Source organism: Gekko japonicus, unplaced genomic scaffold (assembly GCF_001447785.1).
Source record: "Gekko japonicus isolate JY-2015 unplaced genomic scaffold, Gekko_japonicus_V1.1 scaffold412, whole genome shotgun sequence".
Taxonomy (NCBI): domain Eukaryota; kingdom Metazoa; phylum Chordata; class Lepidosauria; order Squamata; family Gekkonidae; genus Gekko; species Gekko japonicus.
Window position 1 is genome coordinate 374917 of NW_015160847.1, and position 10970 is coordinate 385886.

Genomic DNA, 10970 nt, shown 5'->3' on the forward strand with positions numbered 1-10970 from the left:
ATCCTATGTAGATTTACTCCATCTAAGCCCACTGATTTCAATGAGCTTAAATTGGAGGATGTACGCATAGGGTAGCACAGTAAATACATTTCAATCAATCGCTAGCCTGCTGTTAAGAAAATGTTACTTTGCAAGTAAGATTTTATTGGCATTTCAAAATGAAAGCTCACATCAGAAGAGGGAAAGTGTTTGCAAGAATAGCAAAAGATCTACACAGCCACCTGCATGAGCCAACTCCAATTCAAAGTAGCTTGTAAGCAGATGCCATTCCACTGAGGTCACCAGTACTGCACCTGCTCACATCATCAGGTGTGAATTTGGGTCACAGTGCTAAGCTATAAAGTAAAATTTATGTGCTTTTAGAACTCTCTGAACTGCTGATTAAATTATTACTTGCACCAACTTGGCATGTCTCCTTATAAGCATCAGCTCAGAATGATACATCATCACACACGGGAGCTACTCCCTGCCCCTCCCCAAAGCAGATGCTTTCTTCTTTTAAGTGATAAATATCCCAATTCCATCAGGATCAGCTATATGAACCTGCAACATTCACAGATGGCTCTACATCTGAAATAGTCACAGGATTGTCCCAAAAGAAGCTGGTTGGATATATTTGGGGCAGTCGATTTGTCAACCTAACCTACCTTCATAGGGTTGTTGTGAGGATAAGATGGAGGGCAGACAATCCACCCACACAACCCTGAGCTCCGTGGAGCCAGGGCAGGACCAAAACAATACAGTATTGAATAGACAGCCCACACAGGCAGATTATAGTTGCCCAATTATACATCAGTGTCAACAACTTGCCAGCTTAATCCATAATCGTAAACACACGAATGTGTAATTAGCCTTCCTGATTTCAATTTAACTTTTCCCCCAAGTAACTGCAGTCATCAGAGGAATCTGGTAAATAATGGTATGAACATGCTAATTGCATGCAATTAAGGCATTATCAGTTAATAGAAAAATAAATTAGTTAGAAGTGAACGTTTAATCATCATACCATTCATCTACACAATCATATCGATGTATGATGGTTTGATGCACAATCAGCTCTGGCTACTTGCAGGCATATGCTTATGTAAATGTGCACAGAGGGACATTACAGCTACCCATCCAGAAAAAATAATAAAATTCTACAACTAACCCAGGAATTTTTGTGGGCTGTACCTATGATTGCCCTATCTATACTTTACATTGCCCACACAAATGCATATGTGGGGCCAGTAGGCACTACTGACAGCACTGAACAAAATATCCTGTATGAACTAGGCTTGTATTGCAACCTAGTAAAGAGATGAGTCCCATTACTATCTTAATATGATATGGCATTGGCTAAATCATCCTACTTCCCTTTCTCCTCTGAAAAAACATTTAACTCATTCTGTTGACGTCTACAGATGAGACAGGCTGTAAACATAAAGTATCCATCTGTAAGTTCAGGTATGGTTCCTCACCTGTATAAGCCATGCATGCAGTTAAGAAGGGAGATGCTTCCATGTGCTCACAAATGCAGTAGGAATGAGTGAGTAGGGCACTGTGGTTATGCTGTTCCATACATCGAGCGTAGGGTCATAGCAATCTAACGTTTTGCATCTCTGGATGCCAAAATACCCTCCAACGACGTACAGCTTGTTCCCAGATGCTACTGCATGGCAGCTCATTCTCTTAGCTGTCACATCTCCCACTTTAGTCCACTGGTAAGTTTCACTGTTGAATTTATAAGCTGAGCATGCAGAAAATTCAGTATCTCCACCCATAATAAAAATCTGGTTACCCAGGACTGCTGCAGCTGTGTATCGCCATGGCTGGGGGCAAGTGGCTGGTACTGTCCACCTGTTTTCACACAGGTCATAACACTGAACTTTGGGTAGCTTATCATGGCTGACACTAGTACCGCCGAAAGCAAATAGCTTCAGCTTTGCACTGACTACAGCTGCATTGCTGACTCCTTCCCGAAGTGGAGCGACCATTGTCCATTTGTTGGTCACAGGGTCGTACTGTTCTACTTGTTTTAAGGATACTGAAGGAGATGCTGGAAGACAGCCAGTGGCTGCTGTGTGCCCTCCCACAACATATAGACAGTGTTTGAGTTCAGCAGAACCATGACCAAATCGAGCCACCAGCATGGGAGCTGCCTTGGACCACTCTTCATGAAGTGTATCATACACCCAAACATCTTTTGAGACACCATTTTCAGATCCCCGGCCACCAGTGATGTAGACCTTACAGCCAATAGCACATGCGCTGAACTCTTTCCTTGGGCTTGGGATGTCTGCTTTTGGAATGATCTCCTTTGCTTTTTGGTCCACCAGGTACAGCTTGTCACACATAAAGGTCTGTCCTCCCAGAAGAAATAGGGCATGGCCGGTTTTCCGAGGTCTTGCACACAAGCTGGTGACTACGCCATCATTCTGTAAAATCTTCAACTTGCACCTTATTGCTTCTTCTACAGTCTCTTTACTTTTCCTCTGCTTGGTGATAAGCTCCTCAGTAGCTACATTCTCCATTAGATAGATGGCTGGCAAAAGAGCCAGCCTCACAGTCTGCAGCAGATCAGGCAAATGACAGTGCCGTTTACTGAGATCATAGTTAACCCAGTTCATGGCGGACTCATAGACCAGTCGTTCATCTTCGGTCTCTAATTCTTCACTTGACAGAAGCTGCACAACCATGTCTTTGGGGAGCTGAAGAAAATCGTCACTTTTGCTAATCGCCTGGAAGTTGCTAAGGCACATCCTCCAAGAGAGCTCATAAAGTTTGGTACACTGGTGAGCATCTGACAGAAGCAGCATGCCGAGGCAATTTGTGGGATGAAGGTTCTTCTCCAAGAATTCTGCACAGGCATCCCGGATGTCTTGGAATTCCAACATGTCACCAGCCTCTAAAAGGGACTCTGCATTCTCTTCATTGATGATGACCCTTGAGGAGTAAGCATAGTCCAGGAGCAGTTCTAGAACCTCTGGGTGGATGGAATTATGGAAATTGACTTCACTGGCTTGGCTTTCTTTGAGCCCTCCACTGAACATTGCTTCAAAATACCGACTGCAAGCTGCTAGGACAGCTCTGTGGCAAGGGAATGACTTGTTTCCAGCATGAAGAAGCACATCTGTAAAAAGACGCTGCTGGCGTAGAAGGTTTAGATGAGTAAGGACACTATCAGCATATGAAGATTTGTGGAATAAATATATATTTATGGAGCCAGTGCTGGCTCTGGATTTGCGATTCTCATGCATGCTGACTGACATTTTCTTCCGCACCTAAATAAACAAACAAATAAATAAAGTTAAGGCATCTTGGGAGAACAAAACAGCCTTTTTTTAAAAAAATGCTTCCCCCCCCACCCATTTCCAAAGTATGTATGCTGAGCAGTGCTGAACAACAGCTGAGGGCAAAGAACTTGGTGCATATTTGTTATATGCATCTTCCTAATGGATTTCCTGAGTGGCACATTCTAAAAAGTTATTGCTCAAGACAAGTTCATCTTGGCAAACCAGATCTCCTGCTTTCATGACAGTATAAAGTGGCAGTGTAAGTCAGGATGGGGGGGGGGGAATAAAAGAGATAGGCTGCTCTGTTTTTTTCTCACACCCAAATGTAGAACAGCTGATTCACAAATATGCACATATACACATACTTAAAGCATACTTTTGTTTTGAATCACAGCAGCAGAAGCAGCAAGACACTACTTCAGGAATGTAAAAATACCGCATGGAACACAAGCATCTTCAAATTAAACTCATTAAAGTTATATTGAACTCATTAAAGTGGTACTCTGATAAGACAGTCCCACATAGCCAAGGAAGAAAGAGATTGCACTCCTCTTTCTTTTAACTATAATCACCCAGATGTTATGGGTGGATGCTAACTCACAGTGACACCTTTTCTCTACAGCAGCCCAAATTTGCAAACAGTGTGATTTGACCAACATGATGGAAGAAAATAGGGCTCTGGTTTTATTTGTTTTAAGAGAAAAAGAACTCGTTACTCAAGAGGAGAACAATATCTCAAGAAAAATCTAGTTAGTTTCAGAAAGTATATTGTTCATACTTAGGGATGCCAGCCTCCAGGTGAGGCCTGGGGATCTCCCAGAATCTCCTAATTTCCAGACTACAGAAATCAGTTCCCCTGAAGAAAATGGATACTCTGGATGGATACTCTCTGGCAATGTACCCCACTGAGGTCCCTGTCCTCCCCAGGCCCCGCCCCCAGATCGTCAGGCGCTTCCCAACCTGGAGCTGGTAACCTTACGGTGTATCACCCACCCACCACTGTCCAGGTCAAACCTGTTACCCCTAACTGGGAAGGGGAACCTCAGGAATATCTCTGCCAGTACCCTGTAATCTGGGCTGAGCTTCTGTTTCTCTTCATGTTACAGGTACTGAATCCTGAGTGTGGGTAAAGGTGTGAGGCAAAGCGCTCTTGGGTCTTAGCCCGTAGGTGCCCTGAGCGATTTGGGCTGAAGGAATCCAGTTACTAGTCTAGGATGTTATGTTTTATGCTAAGCATTATGTTTAACTGTATTTTTTTGTATTTGTACACTGCTTTGGTTCCCCATTGGGGAGAAAAGCAGGGCAACAATACATGCATAATAGTTTTCTTTTATTTTTTAACAAATAGTTTTACTTTATGTACACTACCAAAGTGCTGTAAGATCCGTTAACATGATCAGAGTTGTGGCAACAATACTCTACAGGACAGGCGCCTTAACAAAAGGGAGTTTTGCAGTCTGACAAGATTTCCTAGTTTATATTGGGTACTAGAAATAATGCCCGTTGCGGAAATAAATACAACGGGATCTAGAAAGAGGCTCTGGGAGAGTGCTCTGGCTTTGGGCAAACAGTGTCAGTTTCCTGTGGCGACCTCAGCAGGGTTTTATGACAGAATCCACTGTTTTCTCCAGAGGGACTGATCTCTGCTACCTGAAGAGCATTTGTATGTTTGAGTTATCCGTAGCCCTCACCTGGAGAGTGGTAACCATTGTTACCCATTCTCCTCTTCCCTATGAGGTATGTTATGCAACTGAAAATTCCTACTGCCTTGCAGGGGGGGGGGGGAGTTTGAGGTGTGGAATGGACTGAAGTCCAATCAGCTTCCATATGCAAAAGACCAGGTTGTCGCAGCAGTTGTGGTGTGGGTGGGACCCGGGCTTTGCCTTCTGATTGGTGGCGATATATGCTGAGGAGCAGTGCCATCAGCCATACACTAAGGGAGTGCATTTTAGAATTAGAACTTTGGCACCCACTATTCAATTATATATAAGGAGAGATTATGACTTATTTAGGAACATGAGGATGGGAGAGTTGGGGAGGGTCTAGTCTAGAAGAAGGCATTTGTTAGGATAGGAAGCGGCTGAGTAGAAGATGAGGGCACTACCACAATAATACAGCTGACCACAACAGAAAGCTCTCTTGCTCAGACCGGAGTTTCAAGCCCTGTGGGGGTGAGGTCTGCCTGCTGTACAGGCCAAACCAGGTTTAAATGAGGTTTCATAGAAACCATTTCAGCCCAGAGGTAAAGCCTACATCTCTACGGCATAGGCCAAACACAGGAATAAAGGCAGTTTGAAAGACAGGAAAAATGCAATTTGTCATGACCTCCATGAAACTTTCCCACAAGATTAAACCTGTCATCTAGCCAGAAAGAGTCAACAGAACCTGAAGAGAGAGAGAGAGAAGCTGAGGTATTCTTTAATCTGCTACTGGGTGATGAGTCAGATCTACCTCAGAGGACTTGGCCAAGCTCTATAAATATGGGAGCTCAGGGTGAACAGACCTGCTGTAAAACACAAGCTGACCACAGGGCTTGGCTACAGACCAGATGCCTCAGTTTGCCTTGGAGAAAAGAGGAGCAGCAACTACAGGTAGTAAAGGGTGGGAATTAACCCAGCTGCCAACCCTCCTCCCTCATTGTTGCTATAAGGTTACTTATTTTCAATGCCTGTAACACCTATTTAATATCGCTTTCTACACATGCTCTGTAACTCTCAAGGAAACCAGGCTGGCTGTTGTTGTATAACAAGGAACATACCTCAAACTCTACTAGATGCCAGTCATCCTTAATAGTAAAATACCATTTTATTAATTGGATTTTGGTATTTAGTGTAGTAACCATAATGCTGTGTGAACAGCTTCATGACAGCTTCATAAAGATCACTGCCATGTGTTACATTTTGCAAAGCAGTCCCATCATCTGGACAATGCAATTTGGGCACAACATGTCACATTTCTGCATTAACATAGCACAGTACAGGTAATTAAGAATGCTGTTGCCCAGAAAAGAAAGACCAACTAAGTCTCACCTACGTGATACATATCTCTCAGAGAGTACAGTATGACTGTTAGAATCCACTTCATCTAATCAAGTTATCTGACAAATAATCAACATTAATTTGACATTCAAGAGCCCCAGAAGCTAATCCTGGATTAAATTTACATTATTGCCCTCAGTGAACCCCCTGCTGCACTTAGGGAGAAAAGCTAAATTATATTATTTCCTCATCAGTTACATTCATCAGGTAAAACCTTGCAGCTAGACCTTGATACATACCGTGGTTTTTGTATCACCATTCAAGGTCAACATTTTTCCTGCCAGGTCTTAATTTACTGTTGCCAAACAGTGATGCCCCCAAGATCTTCCAGCCTCTAAACTCAGTGGGAATCAAGGAACTAGAAGGAAGTCCATTCTCATTTTACCCCACTGCTGCAAATAAAGCTACCTTGTGCCATCCAAAGCACTGCTATGTCATGAGCACAGTGAAAGAAAATCATGTCTGAGTTACAGCTAACAAGGGGAACTTTATATAACAGTATCCCAAAACCCAACTTAACCAAGTAAGAAGTCTCTCAAATATGAAATTATAATGATTTTCTCCTTGAGCCCTGCAGAAGTAGAATCTTCATATTTCTATGCTGATAAGAGAGGTCCTGTCACTTAATATAGATCACACCTTCCAGGAATTAGTATTTGGGCAGAAAGAAAGCCTGAAACTTAACACACATTCATAGCTAATCAATTTTTTTTTAAAATTTAAGGTTTCCAACTAAAGTCAGTCCAGTTTCATGCACTACTTACAAACCAAAAGTCCCACAGATCTTAACATCATCACACAGGAAATAGCCCTTATCATATGAACAACAGCCTAAAAAATAACCTAATAAAGCATCCTTTTTATTTGAGATTAGCAATGAGTGACCACTTGTGTGGGGGGGACCTAGGAATGAGCACACTGATTTGGAAACCCCCCCACCCAATTAAGAACCCCAATTACTAAAACTATACTGGAAAGGCAATTCTATTAAGTCTCTTTTTCTGCACATGAAAGCATCCCCTAGTCTAGGTACAGAATTTCAGCAAGCTGATAAGTTTGCTCCCTGTTAAGCTTTTGAAAAACCTTGGCTAAAGCTTTCTGTCTTCCATAAGAAAATTGCAACTTCAGAAGAATTCAGGGCAGAGTAAACAAAACTGGACAAAAGTACACACACACACATCTTATATTTATCTCTCATTAACTCTCCAACCAAGAAAATATACCCTGATAAAAAGATAATTTTAAAAAATAAAATAACACCTTATTGAGCATGTCTGTGCCAACACACTTTCCACCCACATAGTTAAGAACAGACCCTCCCCCCAATTATCAAAAAAAGAACACGGGTAATATGGTTTCAAATAATTTGAATGTACTGGCTGATTTCCATGCAGCTCCATCTCAGAGGGAGCCCTCTGTACTCAACACACCCATTTGTACGAACCTCTGATTACCTGGACATGTTGGGTGCCCAACCAGCTTCTAAATAAGTAGGGCAGTTCTGCATTCCAAGCAGTCTCCTGAAACATTTTGTTCCTCCACTTGTTGTGCAAATTATGCAAACCTCAAATGTTTTAGTAAAGGTAATCTACAAAGGCATTAGACAAACTTTAAAGAAAAAAGGATGCGTTCAGGCATATTTCCCTATAAGAATGTATAGAAATGAAGGGGTTGGTAGGCTCAACACAGCTTACTAAAGACATACAGCTTGAACTAAAACATTGCACCACTGGGAATTCAATAGGCAGCATATCAAATGGCTCACGCATGCTCTTCTGTTCTGAGCTGGTTTAAGGAACAGCATAAGAAGTGCCAAGTAGTGACAAGCAATGCTCCCTCTAAGCTGTGGAGTCTTGTGAGCAAAAATTCTACTTTGTGAGATACTGGCATTAAAGCTGTGAGCAAGCAATTCGGGTACTGCCTAAATTAGTTTGCTCTGGAGCCATCCTTCCTGAATTAATACAAAAATGTGAGCCAGAGGCTAAAAAAACTGAGCTAGCTCACACTAACTTCAGCTTAGAGGGAACACTGGTGACAAGCTGATCAGAACCCACATACTGCTTCCAACAGCCTTCTACATGTTGTAAGTTCACAAGCCAGGTATTATGGTGAATATCCACCACCAAGGATATTCACAGGGGTGTACTGCCTCTGAACTTGGAATTCCCCTTAGTTATCGCAAGACAGTATGCTGGACAAGTCAATGAAATTATTTCATTTTGTTGCACAGTTATAGAGAGAAAACAAACAAGTTCTTGTTATCTTATTTTTCTCCTGACTACTCAGTAAGTCTTCCTAAAGTTACACTGGAATATATATAAAAACACAGTCAGTTTTTGATCTTTAGGGATTTGAAAACCTTGTTCTGACATGATGCCTTGATTTACTAACTTTGTGTTCTTTGCATGCAGCAACGGTACCCTGCCAAACCTGTAAGGAAGATTTTTGCCTTAAGGTTCATTGGTTTTACCCCTAAATCCTATGCATAGTCCTGTTTATGACTTCAAAAGACTTACTTGAGGGATAGACTTGTTACTAAGCAAATATTGATACATTTCTTCATTCCTTATCACATGTACCCTCTATATGGGTTGCCAAAGATTCCACTCTGTTGTTTATTTAACTAGTTTTGGTTTACAGAGACCTGTGATACCTCAAAGCCACTTAGCTCAACACCAATCACTATTCTGCCTTCTTCTCAGGTGCGCAATGAACACAGGGGTGCAGAAACTGTTTCTAATACAATTTCACTTATGTTTACTTGGAAGTAAATCCAGATTTCAATGGGGCTTACTCTCAAGTCAGCATGCATAGCATTGCTGCCTGAATCCACTCTCTTGATCCAGCACAGAACCTAATGTTTGGATAATCCTTTGCATAGCCTTTTAAATATGCAGAGGGCAGGCTGATAAAACACACCTTGTTTAAAAAAGCTCTTCCACAGTGAGTGACCAAAACCCCAAAGTGCTAGGAGCAAACTACTCGGGTTGCCAGATATTTGGTATTTCAGAACATCACAGAAAGGCTTAAAATCCAAATTTCTATCCACGGGTGCCACAATCTCTTATTTTTGAAACCTTCATCTAGTAATATAGGCAACACATCCTCCAAACTCTCCAGGGAGTGATTGGCTTGGGAGTTGGGGGAGGGGTGGAGTTTTGTTTCGTGTTCCGATTGATTTATTTTGCAGTTCCGCAGATCACAATGCTATGTGATCTATTACGCCTGAAAACTAAACACGCGCAGGTCGGGAGTCGGGACCTTCTCTTATCGACAATTTGCACGTTCCGCAGCCGCCTGCAAAGGCAACAAAGCATGTGCGCCCCCACCAAAATACAAAAGCTCTGTCAACGGCTGCACCGCGCTTCCCTTTGCTTTGAAATGAAACACCGGGGCCATCCCGGGGAACGCAGAGAGAGGGAGGAAGGAAGCATGCGGCACACCCTCTGACCCTCCCTCTTCCTGTGGGACGGGAAAGGAAGAAACGTGCCCTGCCTGGAGGGTGCAGCGACCCATCTCCGCTGCTCGGCGCTGCACAAACAGTCGCCGCCGGCGCCGCCTCCGGAGGAAACCCCAGGTGCACTGCACACACATTGCTACCTTCGTTTCAAGATAAGAACTGCAAGATCTCATTCAAGCCTGGAAGCTAAACTTCCTGAAGAAACAGCCCCTTGTCGCCCCAATTTCCTCACGGCGGAGAAGGGTCGTGAGGCGGAACTTTGCACATGCTCAAATGCAGTCCCTTCTTAAAAGTGTTGCATTCCTTGTAGGGCTTAGCCCTGGCACGGAAAACAGGTTTCAGGGCGAAATCTACTATCCCGTGCCCCCGCCACTGGTGGGGGAAAGTCCTATGGAACTCAGTGGTTCTTGTTTCTCAGTAAATCTGCATACAATCTGACTCAACCCTGACTGCAGGGGTTACTGTTACTTTTTCTTTAAAGCTATTGTTCTGCCAATAAAGGTAATTGGAATTGGACTACAGGGGCAAAATACACACACCCTTGTCAACAGCGACGGCTCCCCGCTCCCGGGAGATGCAGCAATGCCGCTCGGCAAACCGTCCAGCCCCCTTAATGCTGCACGAAGTAAACTTACAGCCGGTGGTTCCTCCGGGCGCTCAGGTCCTGCCTCCCCGGACCATGCAGCTCACGGCATGGAAGCGCAGGGGAGAGAAAGAGAGACGAGGGGGGTCCCCTTTCCCGCACACGTTTCGCGGCGGCGCTTCCTCTCGGTGTCCTCCGGCGGCTGCCCTCAATTTCCGAGGCAAGAGAAACCGCGTGGGGAAACTGTGCCGCGCGCCCTTGCCCGGGCAACTGCCCCGGCGCGTTTGCAGAAAGTGCAGGCGGCGTCAGAGCAAGAGGAGATGGGGCCGCAGCGTGCCGCCCGCCTCTCCTCCTCTGGCCTCGGCTGGCGCGGGGAAGAGTGTATATGGATTGCTGGCGGGGAGGGTCACATATGCAAAGAGGGAGGGACGCGCAGGGGGCGGGAGAGGCGGAGGCTTGGCTGTGCTCGGGAGGCAGAGCCGCCGAGAAGCTCCTGGCGACGTAGCCAGGCAGGGCGTCACATGGGTTGCGTGGAAGAAGGGAGGAAAAGAAGTTCGGGCAGGAGCCAAGACGTGAGGCCACAGCGGTCACATGTGCGCGTTTCATACTAGGCT

The 10970-nt window shown here is 44.3% G+C and overlaps 1 protein-coding gene across 1 annotated transcript; it reads right to left on the bottom strand.

Moving 5' to 3' along the window:
• Positions 1–1472: 1472 nt before the first annotated feature.
• On the bottom strand, positions 1473–10697 carry ENC1 (ectodermal-neural cortex 1 (with BTB domain)). The gene is made up of 2 exons (XM_015420353.1): positions 10409–10697; positions 1473–3263 (listed from the first exon to the last, which is right to left on the bottom strand). The coding sequence occupies exon 2, from the start codon at positions 3249–3251 to the stop codon at positions 1482–1484; it is 1770 nt and encodes a 589-aa protein (XP_015275839.1). The 5' UTR covers positions 3252–3263; positions 10409–10697; the 3' UTR covers positions 1473–1481.
• Positions 10698–10970: the final 273 nt, after the last annotated feature.